This window comes from Ranitomeya imitator, chromosome 2, assembly GCF_032444005.1.
Source record: "Ranitomeya imitator isolate aRanImi1 chromosome 2, aRanImi1.pri, whole genome shotgun sequence".
Taxonomy (NCBI): Eukaryota; Metazoa; Chordata; class Amphibia; order Anura; family Dendrobatidae; genus Ranitomeya; species Ranitomeya imitator.
This window is the reverse complement of record NC_091283.1, coordinates 494,631,913-494,649,830: the sequence shown is the minus strand read 5'-3', so window position 1 is coordinate 494,649,830 and position 17,918 is coordinate 494,631,913. Positions and strand designations below refer to the sequence as shown.

The following is a 17,918-nucleotide window of genomic DNA, read 5'->3' as shown; positions in this document are numbered from 1 at the left end:
ACTAAGCGCGGCCCTGCGCTTAGTTACCCGATGTTTACCCTGGTTACCGGCATTGTTGGTCGCTGGAGAGCGGTCTGTGTGACAGCTCTCCAGCGACCAAACAGCGACGCTGCAGCGATCCAGTTGCTAAGTGTGACGGTACCTTTAGTGACACGGTTATAGGCTGCAAATCTCTCCTGTCTATGCTCCATATTGTATATCAATGTGCATGCAATGCTGTATGAATGCCTCTAACTCATGCAGAGCATCTGCATGGGCTAACTCATCCTTAATCACACTAGAAAGACCCCTCTTAAAAATGGATAATTGGGCATAACAGTTCCAAACTGTATCCACCGCCAACCGATGAAATTCAGTAGTATATTCAACAACAGAACGCTCACCCTGACGTAATGATAACAATGTGGTTTTAGCTGTAGGGCAATGATGAAGAAGATCAAACATCATTGATATTGCAGCAAGAAAATCATCAAGGTTATTCAAACGAGAGTCACGAGTCTCAATTAGCTAATTCGCCCACACGAGAAATCGAGAGGTAAGTAACATGATTATCAGAATATAAGAGGTAGAACGGCACTAGGGTAGAGCAAATCCAGGTAGATAGGACTATTAGCGGACAGCTATGTGTTCAGGCGCCACAATCGCTAAGGGGACCGGTGCTCAGCATCAACGTCCACAAAGTAATCCAAGTATAATAGAAGAGAAGAAAAAATGCGGCACTCACCCCGAGATAGCTGTGAAGATTGTGGTCTTTTATTGGAGAACAAATGAAAATAACATCCGTCAGGACATCAGGTATGTACGAGGGTGCGGTATAGGAGCTCGGACGACGGCCGTTTCGCACACACAGGTGCTTCGACGGGTCCGGATGATTATACATAAGACTTTAGATTGATCTGTATGGAAGTAAGCAGCATGTACATCAAAATACAAAATGCATTGATGTATAAACCCATAACATTTTCAGCGGTCTCCATTAAACCTAAACGGCAGTAACTTGGGAGGGCTAGTTGGCAGTGGCTGCCCTGGAGGTGGAGGCACCTGTGCTGTTATTTGATTACTTAAATCCTGAAGTGCCTGCCAAAATGGGCCTCCCAGTTAGCAACCTTGTTTTGCAGAGCCTCTAGGTCCCCTTGTAAAGAGTTGATCATAGAAAACAACTGATCCAGCTTTGTCTCATTCGACATTATCGCAGCAGATTCCTTACTCAGCCTGAGTATCCTGTAACAATTTTGTGGGTACTATGGAATCTGATAGAGTGGGATAAAACGAATCAGAGACCAAAGCTGAGGCAAACAAGTGAATTTAACAAAGTAAGAAGTGGAACAAAAACTAACAGAGATCTTCCTGCAATTGTAATGAAGTACACAGCACAATATAGAAACTGTAAAACCAAAAACACATGGGCCACCTGCATAGCGAACAAATCTGTAGGAACCTGTTCACACCACCAAAGAACTTGAAAACACAAAGCGCACAGAGAGGTAAAAAAATACTCTGTTGTAAAAAAGTCACAGTAAATAAGCAAGTGCTAGTCAAAAAATGAAAAAATACAGGGTATTTAGTTAATACGTTTTTTGCAAAAAAAGGATGTTAAGCTGCTCCACCAATCGCCAAGGTATACCCATAATAGAGCAGTCCTGTCTAATGTATATAATCCCTATCTGATGTATTTAAAAACCTGATCATCTGTATAGTACCTGTATGAACAGGGCTCAGAGAGAAAATATCCATGTTGAACATGCGAGATGGAACAGCTACAATGCAAATGACCCACAGAGGAGTGGTGAACTCCCCAGTCTTGTAGAAACAAGAGAACAATTATAAAACGAAAAACACATGGGCCACCTGCATAGCGAACAAGTCTGTAGGAACCTGTTCACACCACCAAGAAACATTATTTCCTTAATAATAAAATGTATATAACGCAAAAAAAATTATACTTCCCCTTTAGCATATGTTCACACGAGCTTTTTGGCTTTATTTTTTACTTACAGCAGGTGCCGTGAAACCTCAGTTTGGTAAAGGCCCTCAGGTGGCCCTGCACCGTACATTTTGGAGAGCTCTCACTCCTACATTTGGGAGGACCCTTCCTCATGCCAAAAAGTTAGCAAGATAGTGGAATACATAATCCCCATCAATTTACAATGCCATTTCAAGCATGGCCATTTGAATTTTGTGCATTGCCCGCCACCACTACCATGTCCATAGCCATGTCATTATGAAGGGCTTGCTTACAATTAGCAAAGTGGAACCCTGTGGTGTGAAACCTGCATTTTGTAATGTCCACGGTTCATTTTTGCCACCGAATCCCAATAGAACCACTGTTATAGCGGGTGAAGCCGATGTAAGGTGAATATAATACAGGAGTTGGGTGAGCTGTATGATCAATATCAGTAAATTAGATTCTACCAGACACCAAAATCATTAGAATTAAATTTTGAATATAGTGTATGCAAGCGAGGGCCTGTATTGAGGTCAGTCTGTCAGGCCTGAAACCCATGTCAGGAACGTGTACAAGCCTCAGTTTATATGGAAGCAGCCTCCTCAAGAGAAAGAGACAGGAGTGTCATTGACAAATCTGTACACGTCTATGCACTTCTTCTGGAAACTACCCAACCAGGAAGAATGTATCTTTTGCATGGTTTTGAGCAACAATGGAGTAATTACAGGACATATCCCGTAGGGTGTCGAGATCTATGGAGTGTATTAATCGGGTGACAGGCAATGCTACAGAGCTCAGATGAAGGCCTTAGCGTGGCAATGACCATGTTCCAATATGTGTAAGGCTGTGACCTGAATAGGTCTGTCAGGCGTATTAACCCAGTCTCGTATATATGCTTAAAATGTACATAAACTGGCCAATACCCCACCACCATTTTTTTGTAAGGACCCAAATGGAGAAAATGTAAGGAAAGCGACAGTTTAATAAAGAAACAAAAGTGTCATTTAGGATCCTGGAAAAGTCAGCATTGGTTTTTGTCCAGCACCGGACAATGTAAATTGTTATCGAATATGTATGCCCTATCTACATAAAATTTGTGAACAGACATATATGCTGACAAGGGACAACTGAATGCTGCGCTGGGACAATAAACTGGACGTGGTTGATGACTGTTGTGTCTGTGTCTGCGCCTCACCGCCTTCTTTATGGACAGCAGAGTGGGAATGATATATGTTGTGAATTCTGTGGTCAAGATCCCTCCTGTGGTCATGAGTGGTACTTCGGCTGGTTCTGTCTATGAGCTTCCTCTGGTGGATGTGAGTGGGGCTGCGGCTTCTGAGTTTCCTTCCTCAGGTGACGAGGTTAAGTCGTTAGGTGCTGCTCTATTTAACCCCACCTAGTTCTTTGTTCCTGGCCTCCAGTCAATGTTCCAGTATTGGTCTTGCTCTCTCCTGGATCGTTCTTGTGGCCTGTCTGCCCTGCATAAGCTAAGTTTTGCTTGTGTTACTTTTGTTTGCTATATTTTCTGTCCAGCTTGCTATATTGGTTTTTCTTGCTTGCTGGAAGCTCTGAGACGCAGAGGGAGCACCTCCGTACCGTTAGTCGGTGCGGAGGGTCTTTTTGCCCCCTCTGCGTGGTTGTTTGTAGGTTTTTGTGCTGACCGCAAAGCTATCTTTCCTATCCTCCGTCTATTCAGTAAGTTGAGCCTCACTTTGCTAAAATCTATTTCATCTCTGTGTTTGTATTTTCATCTTAACTCACAGTCATTATATGTGGGGGGCTGCCTTTTCCTTTGGGGAATTTCTCTGAGGCAAGGTAGGCTTATTTTTCTAGCTAGTTTCTCAGGCTGTGCCGAGTTGCATAGGGAGCGTTAGGAGCAATCCACGGCTACCTCTAGTGTGGTATGATAGGATTAGGGATTGCGGTCAGCAGAGTTCCCACGTCTCAGAGCTTGTCCTATGTTAGTAACTATCAGGTCACTTTGTGTGCTCTTAACCACTAGGTCCATTGTGGTTCTGAATCACCTGTTCATAACAGTACTGGAGGCCCAAAGTACTAATGCTTCTCAATAGAGGGAAAAGAGAAGTTCTGAGACCATTTTTTTTTCACTGTACTGTGTTTTGTCTTTCTTTTCCCCTAGACATTTGGGTGGTTCAGGACACAGGTGTAGTGATGGACATTAAGGGTCTGTCTTCTTGTGTGGATCATCTCACTGCAAGAGTACAAAATATTCAAGACTTTGTGGTTCAGAATTCTATGTTGGAGCCAAGAATTCCTATTCCTGATTTGTTTTCTGGAGATAGAGCTAAGTTTCTGAGCTTTAAGAATAATTGTAAACTGTTTCTGGCTTTGAAACCCCGCTCCTCTGGTGACCCAGTTCAACAAGTTAAGATCATTATTTCTTTATTACGTGGCGACCCTCAAGACTGGGCATTTTCCCATTTTCCTGGGCTCGGATTGCTGTATGATGAACCTAATTCAGTGGATCAGGCAGAGAAAAATTTGCTGGCTCTTTGTCAGGGTCAGGATGAGGTAGAGATATATTGTCAGAAGTTTAGGAAGTGGTCTGTGCTCACTCAATGGAATGAATGTGCGCTGGCAGCAATTTTCAGAAAAGGTCTCTCTGAAGCCCTTAAGGATGTCAAGGTGGGATTTCCTATGCCTGCTGGTCTGAATGAGTCTATGTCTTTGGCCATTCAGATCGGTCGACGCTTTCGTGAGAGTAAAACTGTGCACCATTTGGCGGTATTATCTGAGCATGGACCTGAGGCTATGCAGTGCGATAGGACTTTGACCAGAGCTGAACGGCAAAAACACAGACGTCAGAATGGGCTGTGTTTTTACTGTGGTGATTCCACTCATGCTATCTCCGATTGTCCTAAGCGCACTAAGCGGTTCGCTAGGTCTGCCACCATTGGTACGGTATAGTCGAAATTTCTTTTGTCCGTTACTTTGATCTGCTCTTTGTCATCCTATTCTGTCATGGCATTTGTGGATTCAGGCGCTGACCTGAATTTGATGGACTTGGAGTATGCTAGGCGCTGTGGGTTTTTCTTGGAGCCCTTGCAGTATCCTATTCCATTGAGAGGAACTGATGCTACGCCTTTGGCCAAGAATAAGCCTCAGTACTGGACCCAGCTGACCATGTGCATGGCTCCTGCGCATCAGGAGGATATTCGCTTTTTGGTGTTGCATAATCTGCATGATGTGGTCGTGTTGGGGTTGCCATGGCTACAAGTCCATAACCCAGTATTGGATTGGAAATCAATGTCTGTATCCAGCTGGGGTTGTCAGGGGGTACATGGTGATGTTCCAGTTCTGTCTATTTCATCATCCACCCCTTCTGAGGTCCCAGAGTTCTTGTCGGATTCCCGGGATGTATTTGATGAGCCCAAGTCCAGTGCCCTACCTCCGCATAGGGATTGTGATTGTGCTATCGATTTGATTCCTGGTAGTAAGTTTCCTAAAGGTCGACTGTTTAATTTATCTGTACCTGAGCACGCCGCTATGCGGAGTTACATAAAGGAATCCTTGGAGAAGGGTCATATTCGCCCGTCGTCGTCGCCATTGGGAGCAGGTTTCTTTTTTGTGGCCAAGAAGGATGGTTCGCTGAGACCTTGTATTGATTACCGCCTTCTAAATAAAATCACGGTCAAATTTCAGTACCCCTTGCCGCTGCTGTCTGATTTGTGTGCTCGGATTAAGGGGGCTAATTGGTTCACCAAGATAGATCTTCGTGGTGCGTATAATCTTGTGCGTATTAAACAGGGAGATGAATGGAAAACAGCATTTAATACGCCCGAGGGCCATTTTGAGTACCTGGTTATGCCGTTCGGGCGTTCTAATGCTCCATCAGTGTTTCAGTCCTTTATGCATGACATCTTCCGAGAGTACCTGGATAAATTCCTGATTGTATACTTGGATGATATTTTGGTCTTCTTGGATGATTCGGAGTCTCACGTGAAGCAGGTCAGAATGGTGTTCCAGGTCCTGCGTGAAAATTCTTTGTTTATGAAGGGGTCAAAGTGTCTCTTTGGTGTTCAGAATGTTTAATTTTTGGGTTTCATCTTTTCCCCTTCTACTATCGAGATGGACCCTGTTAAAGTTCAGGCCATTTATGATTGGACTCAGCCGACATATCTGAAGAGTCTGCAAAAGTTCCTGGGCTTTGCTAATTTTTATCGTCGCTTCATCAATAATTTTTCTAGTATTGCTAAACCGTTGACTGATTTAACCAAGAAGGGTGCTGATGTGGTCAATTGGTCTTCTGCTGCTGTGGAAGCTTTTCAAGAGTTGAAGCGTCATTTTTCTTCTGCCCCTGTGTTGTGCCAACCAGATGTTTCGCTCCCGTTCCAGGTCGAGGTTGATGCTTCTGAGATTGGAGCAGGGGCTGTTTTGTCGCAAAGAAGTTCTGATGGCTCGGTGATGAAACCATGCGCCTTCTTTTCCAGGAAGTTTTCGCCTGCTGAGCGTAATTATGATGTTGGCAATCGAGAGTTGCTGGCCATGAAGTGGGCATTCGAGGAGTGGCGTCATTGGCTTGAAGGAGCTAAGCATCGCGTGGTGGTCTTGACTGATCACAAGAACTTGACTTATCTCGAGTCTGCCAAACGGTTCAATCCTAGACAGGCTCGTTGGTCGCTGTTTTTCTCCCGTTTTGACTTTGTGGTTTCGTACCTTCCGGGCTCTAAAAATGTGAAGGCGGATGCCCTGTCTTGGAGTTTTGTGCCCGACTCTCCGGGTTTGTCTGAGCCGGCGGGTATTCTCAAAGAGGGGGTAATTTTGTCTGCCATCTCCCATGATTTGCGGCGGGTGCTGCAAAAATTTCAGGCTAATAGACCTGACCGTTGCCCAGCGGAGAAACTGTTTGTCCCTGATAAATGGACGAGTAGAGTTATCTCTGAGGTTCATTGTTCGGTGTTGGCTGGTCATCCTGGAATCTTTGGTACCAGAGATTTGGTGGCTAGATCCTTTTGGTGGCCGTCTCTGTCGCGGGATGTGCGTTCGTTTGTGCAGTCCTGTGGGATTTATGCTCGGGCTAAGCCCTGCTGTTCTCGTGCCAGTGGGTTGCTTTTGCCCTTGCCAGTCCCGAAGAGGCCCTGGACACATATCTCTATGGATTTTATTTCGGATCTCCCCGTCTCTTAAAAAATGTCAGTCATTTGGGTTGTTTGTGATCGCTTCTCTAAGATGGTCCATTTGGTACCCTTGTCTAAATTGCCTTCCTCCTCTGATTTGGTGCCATTGTTCTTCCAGCATGTGGTTCGTTTACATGGCATTCCGGAGAATATCGTTTCTGGCAGAGGTTCCCAGTTTGTTTCAAGGTTTTGGCGAGCCTTTTGTGCTAGGATGGGCATTGATTTGTCTTTTTCCTCGGCTTTCCATCCTCAGACAAATGGCCAGACTGAACGAACCAATCAGACCTTGGAAACATATCTGAGATGTTTTGTTTCTGCCGATCAGAATGATTGGGTGTCCTTTTTGCCTTTGGCTGAGTTCGCCCTTAATAATCGGGCCAGCTCGGCTACTTTGGTTTCGCCGTTTTTCTGCAATTCTGGTTTCCATCCTCGTTTCTCTTCAGGGTAGGTTGAGTCTTCTGAATGTCCTGGTGTGGATACTGTGGTGGATAGGTTGCAGCAGATTTGGACTCATGTGGTGGACAATTTGACATTGTCTCAGGAGAAGGATTTCTGAGGTTCTTAATCCTGTGTCTTTTCGTTTGACCCTTCCAGCTTCTTTTTCCATCCATAACGTATTCCATAGGTCATTGTTGCGGAGATACGTGGCACCTGTGGTTCCAACCATTGATCCTCCTGCCCCGGTTTTGCTTGAGGGGGAGTTGGAGTATATAGTGGAGAAGATTTTGGATTCTCGTATTTCGAGATGGAAACTCCAGTACCTGGTTAAGTGGAAGGGTTATGGTCAGGAAGATAATTCCTGGGTCTTTGCCTCTGATGTTCATGCTGCCGATCTGGTTCGTGCCTTTTATTTGGCTCATCCTGGTCGGCCTGGGGGCTCTGATGAGGGTTCCGTGACCCCTCCTCAAGGTGGGGGTACTGTTGTGAATTCTGTGGTCAAGCTCCCTCCTGTGGTCATGAGTGGTACTTCGGCTGGTTCTGTCTATGAGTTTCCTCTGGTGGATGTGAGTGGGGCTGCGGCTTCTGAGTTTCCTTCCTCAGGTGACGAGGTTAAGTCGTTAGGTGCTGCTCTATTTAACTCCACCTAGTTCTTTGTTCCTGGCCTCCAGTCAATGTTCCAGTATTGGTCTTGATCTCTCCTGGATCGTTCTTGTGGCCTGTCTGCCCTGCATAAGCTAAGTTTTGCTTGTGTTACTTTTGTTTGCTATATTTTCTGTCCAGCTTGCTATATTGGTTTTTCTTGCTTGCTGGAAGCTCTGAGACGCAGAGGGAGCACCTCCGTACCGTTAGTCGGTGCGGAGGGTCTTTTTGCCCCCTCTGCGTGGTTGTTTGTAGGTTTTTGTGCTGACCGCAAAGCTATCTTTCCTATCCTCGGTCTATTCAGTAAGTCGGGCCTCACTTTGCTAAAATCTATTTCATCTCTGTGTTTGTATTTTCATCTTAACTCACAGTCATTATATGTGGGGGGCTGCCTTTTCCTTTGGGGAATTTCTCTGAGGCAAGGTAGGCTTATTTTTCTATCTTCAGGGCTAGCTAGTTTCTCAGGCTGTGCCGAGTTGCATAGGGAGCGTTAGGAGCAATCCACGGCTACCTCTAGTGTGGTATGATACGATTAGGGATTGCGGTCAGCAGAGTTCCCACGTCTCAGAGCTCGTCCTATGTTAGTAACTATCAGGTCACTTTGTGTGCTCTTAACCACTAGGTCCATTGTGGTTCTGAATCACCTGTTCATAACAGATATAACACTGGGGAAGGGCCAGTGGTTTCACCATCAGACACAGATTTTGTACCCAGCTGTTCCACCCAACTACTGGGATGTTGCGTATATGACCATGATATGGCGTATACCAACAGAGGCATTATGTCAAAATTCCCTTTATAAAGGGATGTGTGGGCAAGATTTTTTAACCAGCATATAGAGCATGTTTAATGACTCATATTATTCTGTGTGAGGCTTAAACATGAAGAATTGTGCAGAGCATTTTGTGACATGTAGAAATAGTGCTAACTGCTGTTGCTTCAAAAGCATCCAGCAACTAGAGGGGTTAACACAGTCACAGGAGACAGGGAGTGGTTAGCAGAGTCCAGTGGGATTATGGAAAACTTGTTTACCATTCTGGAAGCAGCCAAAGGAGTGAGTGGTGTGTTTCTGTGATCTTTCTCACAGAAGTTCAGGCAAGTGAACCATAGGGATACTTGATTCATATACAGAGTTGAGTTGGGCTACCCCTATACTGCTAGTTGAGGAAGTCTAACAGGAGCAGAGAGATAAGGACTGGAAGAAATTGTGTTACAGGGATAACCTCCCTCAGCAAATCCTCCCCCTCCTCCATTACACTGTGCTAGAAAGAATGCTGTGTACTACTGTGCTTTTGTAAAGAGTCCTGATCTGTGCTGAACTGTGCTATCTAAAGAAACTGTTAGTCAATGTGCCTCTAAGAAGGCTTTATGAAGCCTATGCATAAGAGACTTTAATTGTACTGGATGTGCTGTGACATTAAACTACACTGTTCATGTTCATGAGGATTCAATCAATTGTATCTGTGTGAGCAAGTGGATCCACCTTGTGCCTGAGGAAGCTGCAGTACATGGTCACCCTGAGTAACGGTTCCCCCAGAGTTCCAAAGAATTCATTAGATCTGTCCCGCCCCTATCTGAACCTAGAGGCGTACAAGTAACAATATTAATGTATTTATGTTCCAAAATGTCCAAATGCAGACCAAAAATATAACAACAGGCTACCAGATAGGGCAGCATGGTGGCTCAGTGGTTAGTACTGCAGCCTTGTAGCACTGAAGTCCGGGGTTCATATCCCACCAAGGACAACATCTTTAAGGAGTTTGTATGTTCTCCCCATGTTTGCGTGGGTTTCCTTCATTTTCTCCAGTTTCCTCCCACATTCCAAAGACATAATGATAGGGAATTTAGATTTTGAGCCCCATCGGGGACAGCGATGATAACATGTGCAAACTGTAAAGCGCTTCAGAATATGTTAACGATATATAAAATTAAAGATTATTACTATTTATTATTACCAGATAGACGCTTAAAGACACCGTGAGAATGGCAACACAATAAAAAACTATAATAGAATATATAGAGATTGAGTAGAAATTTTACCATTGCCCATTGTACAAAGGTTTGCAAAAATTACCCTAAGGGGTCTATATCATACACGCTGAAAGACACCGTCATTGGGACATCATAATACACGTTGCAGGTATTACAAGAGGTAGAGATAGAGAGTAGAAGTTTCACCATTGCACAATGCGCAAAGGTTTCCAAAAATTACCCCAAGGGGTCTATATCATACACGCTGAAAGACGCAATCATGGGGACATCACAATACACTTTGCAGGTATTACAACAGGTAGAGATAGAGAATAGATGTTTCACCATTGCACAATTTGCAATGGTTTCCAAAAATTAGCCAAGGGGTCACTCTCAGACCAACTGAAAGATGCTGTAATGGGGATATCAAAATACACTTAGCAGTTATTAAAAGAGGTAGAGAGAGTAAAAGTTTCACCATTGCACAATATGCAAAGGTTTCCAAAAATTACCCAAGGAGTCTCTCAGACCAGCTGAAAGATGCCATGATGGGGATATCACAATACACTTAGCAGTTATTACAAGAGGTAGAGAGTACACGTTTCACCATTGCACAATGTGCAAAGATTTCCAAAAATTAGACAACAGGTGTCTCTCAGACTAGCTGAAAGCTGCCGTGATGGTGACATCATAATACACTTAGCAGTTATTACATGAGGTAGAGATATAGAATACAAGTTTCACCATTGCACCATTGTGCTACTTGTTGCAGAAGCAGGAGGAGGAGGTGATTTCCTGAACAAAATGGTTTTGAATGGTAAGGGATAGACGTTAAGACAACTTCCCCAAAAAATATTTAGTCTACATTTACCGTATTTTTCGCTTTGTAAGACGCTCCGGATTATAAGACGCACCCCAAATTTTGAGGAGAAAAATAGGAAAAAAACTTTTTTTTAATAAATTGGTGGGGCGTCTTATAATCCATGCGTCTTATTACTCACCAGGGGTTGTGGCTGCAGCGGATCAGGGTCCCAGGGTCGGTGCTGGAGGCAGGAGTGGAGCATTGCTGCAGGCTGGGATGAGGGGGTCTGCAGGGGGGCTCCTGTGCTGCAGGGGGGCTCCTGTGCTGCAGGGCTGTCTCCTGGGCTGCAGGGCTGTCTCCGGGGCTGCAGGGCTGTCTCCGGGGCTGCGGGGGGCTCTGGCGACATTTTGTGAAAGACCAGAGCCCCCCGGCAGTTCGTCCATGCGTTCCTGTATGACTGACTCCGGGAAAATGGCCGCCGGAATCTCGAGAGATGAGATCTCAGCGCTGAAATCTCATCTCCCGAGATTCCGGCGGCCATTTTCCTGAAGTCAGTCATACTGGAACTAACTCCGGGAAAATGGCCGCCGGAATCTCGAGAGATGAGATCTCAGCGCTGAGATCTCATCTCTCGAGATTCCGGCGGCCATTTTCCCGAAGTCAGTCATACAGGAATGCAAGGAGGAACTGCCGGGGGGCTCTGGTCTTTCACAAAATGTCGCCAGAGCCCCCCGCAGCACCGGAGTTTCCAGGATCTCCTGGGACAGCAGCGGGCAGCAACGGACAACCGCGGCAGCGGTGGCGGGCGATAGCGGTGGCGGGCGGCGGGCAGCAGCGGACACCCCCTCATCCCAGCCTGTAACAGTAAGCGGTATATCCGCTTTGTAAGATGCACCCCCATTTCCCCCCCAAATTTGGGGGAAATAAAGTGCATCTTACAAAGCGGAAAATACGGTATATAATGTTGCTGTCATCCGTAGGTCTTACAAAGTCAGAGGAAATCCATCCCTTGTTCAATTTTATAAGAGTGAGCCTGTCTGCATTTAACGTTGACAGGCATGTGCGCCTATCAATTATGATTGCACCTGCCAAACTAAAAACCTGCTCAAACAACACAGTTGCAGCGGATCATGGCAGCACCTCCAAGGCATACAAGGAGAGGTCTGGCCAAATGTGCAGCTTGGACAACCAATAGTTAAAGGGCACTGAAGAATCAGGAAGGGTGCTGGTATGATCACTTAAGTAGTCCTTCACCATCTTGGTCAACTTCTCCCTCCTTGTCATAGTTATACCCACAGATAGCCCTTGCTGATGGGATGGTCCATGCACCTGATGTTTGTGGCCCTCTCCTGTACTCCTTGTGGGCAAAAAGAGCTTGTACCACAAGTTTTTTCTGTGGGTAATCTTTTGAGCAAGTCTTCCACTTCGGCCCTCTAGCATGCATGCACTGAAAATGGCACGTCTGCCTCCGATATTAGACAAGCAAATTTCTCCTTGTACCATGGGCCAAGAAAGGTGTAGAGCCAGTATTTCTAGGGAGACAAAAAGTCTTTCACATGAGGGTATTGGGAAAGGCATCTGGACATGAACTCTGCCTTGTGTGGCAAACTACAAAGAGTTAAACTTTCAGTGTCATCACTATGAACAACACTAACTATCCTATCCTCCACACGACACATATCCCCTTCTTCTCTTCAGGCCACCCATGCTGGACAGGCATGATGCTGGGATTAGGAGCACCCTCTGTAGTGCAGAGCAAAAATCCTGTTCCTCCTCCTCCTGTTCCTCGTTATCACCCAATGTGGCCTGAGAATACTGTGTGAGGCTGGGCTGTGTGGTATCAGCCACTGTACAATATTGCTCCATAGCCACCTGTTTGACATTCAAAGCTTCTTCTTTCAGATTCTGCAGCGAACATTATAATAGACAGAGCAGTGGGATGGTTACGCTGATAATAGCGTCATCAGCGCTCACCATGTTGGTGCAGTGCTCAATATTTTGAAGAACCTCACATAGGTGAGTACTCCACACCCACTTGGCAATTGTTATGTGTGGGGGCTGAGTGTTACTCTGATGTGCATTGAGAAGCTGAAATTCAGACTGTCCTCTGTTGCTCACTAAGCCTTGCCAACATATGGAAGGTCAAATGTGTGGACACGTCACAAACGTGCAGCAAGACAAAAAAAATGAGATGACTTTTGGAAATGTGCGTTGACATGGCGTACCTTGACAAGTAGGTCAGGCAAGTCAAGGTATGTTTTTAAAAACCACTGTACAACAAGGTTTAGCACGTAGGCCATGCATGGAACGTGTACCAGCTTGCCAAGCTTTAAAGCCGCCACCAAGTTACTCCCATTATCGCACACAACCAGACCTGGTTGGAGGTTCAGCGGGGAGAGCCACTGATCGGTCTGTTCTTTTATCCATTTCAACAGCTCGGCTGTGTTGTGAGCTTTATCACCTAAATAGATGAGCTTCAGCAGAGAGTGCTGCCGCTTCGCCAAGGCAGTGATGCAGATTTCCCAGTTGGGGAGCAATGGGGAAGCTAGTTCCCCTGTGGATGAGGAGGAGGAGAGACAGGAAGTCGAATATGAGTTGACTGAAACCCTGATGGAAGTTGGGCCGCTATTTTTGGTGTGGGTAACATATGTGATGTCCTAGCCTCTGACTCTGTCCCAGACTCCACCAGGTTAACCCTGTGTGCCATCAGGAAAATGTATCTTCCCTGTTCACAAGAACTCGTCCACGTGTTTGTGGTTAGGTAGACCTTCCCTCTGAATGCATGGCCAGAGCCCAGCTGTTATTTTGCAACATGTGCTTATGTAATGTGGGGAAGGCACACCAGGAAAAAATAGTGTCTGCTGGGAATCGAGTACTGAGGAGCTGCCACCGCCAAGAGGACACGGAAAGACTCAGTTCATACAAGTCGAAACATTTCCAAGGCTAGCAATCTCGCAATGTGGGTTTTTACCATTTGGGGCTGTGGGTGGGAGGCTGGACAATTGAACGCTGTGCTGGGACAATAAAGTGGACGTGGTTGCTGACTGTTATGTGTGTGCAACTGCTGATTGTGGGTAGGAGGAGTGCCTGCTTCATGGTCAATAGATTGGGATGGCTGTAACACAGAGGAAGGGGCAGTGGTTTGACCCTCAGACACAGATTTGGTACCCAGGCATTTGCCCACCTACTAGTGTGCTTGACTGCCATGTGCTTTTGCATGCTGGTGGTGCTCAGGTAGGCAGTGTTCTTGCCTCTTCTTGGCTTGGTTTGGCAGATGCTGCAAATTATAGTTGTTTTATCTGAAGGAATTTCAGAAAAAAACTGCCATTCAGATGAACAATGCACCCTTGGTCTGTTATCTAGCCTAGTGGGGGGGGGGGGCTCTGCGGAACAGTTGACTGAGTTCTACCTCTGAGCAAATACCTCTTCTTGCCTGCTTTCTTGGTTGAATACATCCCTCTCTGCACTGCTGTGCTCGCTTGGTGCACCACCGTGCCAGGTTGGATCAGTGGCCTCATTATCAACTACGTCGGCTTCCTATTCCTCAATCTGATCTTCCTTCCGAGCTGCAATTTGAGGCTGACCTGATAGCAACCATGCCTCATGATTATCCTCCACGTCTTCAGACATCAGTTGATCTTACCCAATGTGCCTTTCTCCTGGCCGTGGGTTCTCAAATGTTTGGGCATCACTGCACTCCACCTCCTCATGACCCTCTTTAATGGTGCACATTGAGAGGACTGACAAATTACAAGGGAACATAAACAGTTCTTCACAGTGGCTAGCATTGGGGTCATATGTCTCCTGGGACTCTTGATGGTGGGGGAGGAAGAAGAACCAGGATGAGGATTCAGAGGCACAGCCTCTTGGCTACTGAGACTGGACTGCATGGAAGACTTTGCGGAGCTGCTTGTCAAAACACTGGAGCCGTTGTCTGCCATCCAACCCACAACATCCTGTCCGGGTTAGTTAGTGGTATAGCGTGCTGACCAAATGTTGATAGGAAGCTAGAACGAGATAGTCACATGACCTGTCACACGACCTTGCCGGGTACCACCACATCCACATCCCTTAACGTCACCCTTTCTCTTCTTGAATGCATTATGCTTATGAAACCAAAAACACTGGCTTTATTTTTCACAAGTACCCTTACAAAGGTCTTATGTACAAATTTACTGTATTTAGCAATGTGTGGCTATTTTTTTGGAGATCGTCTTGCTGACACACTCCAAATGCGGATTAATGAAGATTATTGCCCCTGCTAAATTGTCAGGTACGATTATCTCTACCTGCGCTAGTTGCTAGTATATAAAGATACAATATTTTTTAGAACCATAGAAAACTAAGATTTTTCAACAATCGGCTTGCTATAACACTGCAAATGTGGAGTAATGAAGTTTATTGCCCCTGCTAAATAGTCAGGTACGATTATCTCTAGCCGTGTTGCACCAGTCGCACAACTAGTAGATAAAGATGCGCTATTTTTAGAACAATAGAAAACTAATATTTTTTAATGAATCGGCTTGCTATTACACTGCTAATGTGAAGTAATGAAGATTATTGCCCCTGCTAAATTGTCACATATGATTAGCTCTACCCGTATTGCGCCAGTCGCACAACTGCTAGACAAATAAAAAGGTTTTTTAAGTGGAAAATAGCAGAGAGCTGCAGCATGTAATTGCAATAATCAGAATACCCAGATGCCTGCCTTTCACCCACCTTCCCTACCTCCCTGCTATTAAATCTCTCAGTAATAAACGTTCAGTATTAACTCCTATCACTCTCCCTACACTACTTTCACTTTCCCTAGGCTCAAACTACACTCTCCCTATGCTGTTTCAGACTGCAATGTGTGCAAGATGGCGCCGGCAGCCTTTAAATAGTCCCTATGAGGCTGGAAGGACAGCCAATCACAGTAATGGCACACTGAAGATGTGCTGGCATTACTGTGATTGATAAGCCAGCCCAGAATGTTCATTGGCCGCAAATAAAGCACTAAACATTCAGGGCAGGTCACGCAAATATACCAAGGCAAATACCAAATTATTCACAGAGTAAGAAATAGTGCCAAATGTATTCGCTCATCACTAGATATAACCTGATAAAGTATGTAAAGAATTTAAAGCACCACTTGAGAGTAATTTCAATATGTCGCTGCCAGAGTAGTATCACTAATATCTGTTCACTGCTACTAAAATATTTACCAGCCCCTATCTTCTGCTCTTCCTGCCACCGTTCCTTTCCAGGTCCACCATCTTTTGACTGCAGCTCCTGACTGACTGAAAAAGAGGTTAGATTATACTCACCCAGGGGCGTTCCCACTGCGGTCTGGGTCCGATGGGCGTCGCGGTCCAGTCCGGGGCCTCCAATCTTCTTACGATGACGTCCTCTTCTTGTCTTCACACTGCAGCTCCGGCGCAGGCGTACTTTGTCTGCCCTGTTGAGAGCAGGGCAAAGTACTGCAGTGCACAGGCACCGGGCCTCTCTGACCTTTCCCGGCGCCTGCGCACTGCAGTACTTTGCTCTGCCCTCAACAGGGCAGACAAAGTATGCCTGCGCCAGAGCCGCAGCGTGAAGACAAGAAGAGGACATCATCCTATGAAGATAGGAGGCCCCGGACCAGACTTGCAACGCCCATCGGACCCAGAGCACAGCGGGACCGCCCCTGGGTGAGTATAATATAACCTCTTTTTCTCATCATTCAGGATGCATCGGGGGCTTATCTACAGCATTACAGAATGCTGTAGATAAGCCCCTGATGACAGTGGGCTTAGCTCCTCTTCGATTTTGGGGGTGACAGGTTCCGTTTAAGAACCTTGTATTTATAATTTTTCAGTTAACTATGTTAAGAATATTGTAAACAATTTAATTACATTTTATTTAATATAAAAATGTAGTTTAATAAGTTTTGTCTTTAAAAGCAATTATGGTAATTTTTTTCCCTCTCATTTACAGCACTGAAGTTTTTTAATAATCATGGAACTGGTTGGCATAAGACACATTTAGAATTTGATTTGACAAATCATATTTCCATCCAGTGGAAGAAGCATGGACACCCCTTCGTTACTCGGAGCTTCTTTTCAATGAAAGACCATGCCTATATCACTAATGAAATTGACCGAATTGGTGGAGGTGCTAACACTGTAATAGTAATTTCTGTAGGACAACATTTCCGACCGTTTCCTCTTGACTTGTTCATCAGAAGAGTTCTTAATATTCGCAAATCCATTGAACATTTATTTTTAAGAAGTCCGGATACAAAAGTAATTGTAAAGTCAGAAAACACCAGAGAAATGAATAATGATGTTGAACGATTTAGTGATTTTCATGGATACATTCAATATCTCTTGGTAAAGGACATCTTCAAGGGACTTAACATTGGTATAATTGATGCTTGGGACATGACCACAGCCTATGGATCATATGATGTCCACCCACCAGAAATTGTCATTAAAAATCAAATCAATCTGTTTCTTTCTTACATTTGTTAATTATATTATTGTATGTATTATTATTTTTATTCTGTGCCAATGTAGCAAACATCTAAAAGAGACTAATTGTTTTTTGTGATTTTGTCAGAAATAAGCCCACAGGGGCAGAGCCCTCTCCTCTCTGTACCTGTCTCTTTGTTCATTGTAATTTATATTTCTCCTTTGTATGTCACCCCTTCTCATGTACAGCACCATGGAATCAATGGTGCTCTACAAATAAACAATAAAAAAAACTTTAGACAGACATTCTTCTTACTAGAACTACTAGAGGAGGGCCTGCCATGTAAAGATTTGTATATGTATATATATATATATATATATATATATATATATATATACATATATATATATATATATATATATTTAACATGTTATGCATTTTTACTGTAAGCTTAGTGATCCAAATTTTGCTCTTTTTTATTTTTTACATTTAATGTATGTCAATTCTTGGAAAAAATGAATATCTATATATATAATTGTCTAAGGGGTAC

The 17,918-nt window shown here is 44.7% G+C and overlaps 1 protein-coding gene across 6 annotated transcripts in view; it reads left to right on the top strand.

Annotated features, from left to right (window-relative positions):
• Positions 1 to 17,665, top strand: part of LOC138664640 (NXPE family member 2-like) — a 353,512-nt gene extending 335,847 nt beyond the window's left edge. For 5 of the 6 annotated variants that reach the window (XM_069751521.1, XM_069751522.1, XM_069751520.1 and 2 more), the window contains one exon: positions 16,892 to 17,665. In XM_069751521.1, coding sequence (XP_069607622.1) covers positions 16,892 to 17,427 — 536 coding nt within the window. In that variant the 3' untranslated portion in view covers positions 17,428 to 17,665. Of the gene's footprint in view, positions 1 to 12,838; positions 12,953 to 16,891 lie in introns of all 6 variants that reach the window. The other variant, XR_011318373.1, reaches the window with a different exon arrangement.
• Positions 17,666 to 17,918: the final 253 nt, after the last annotated feature.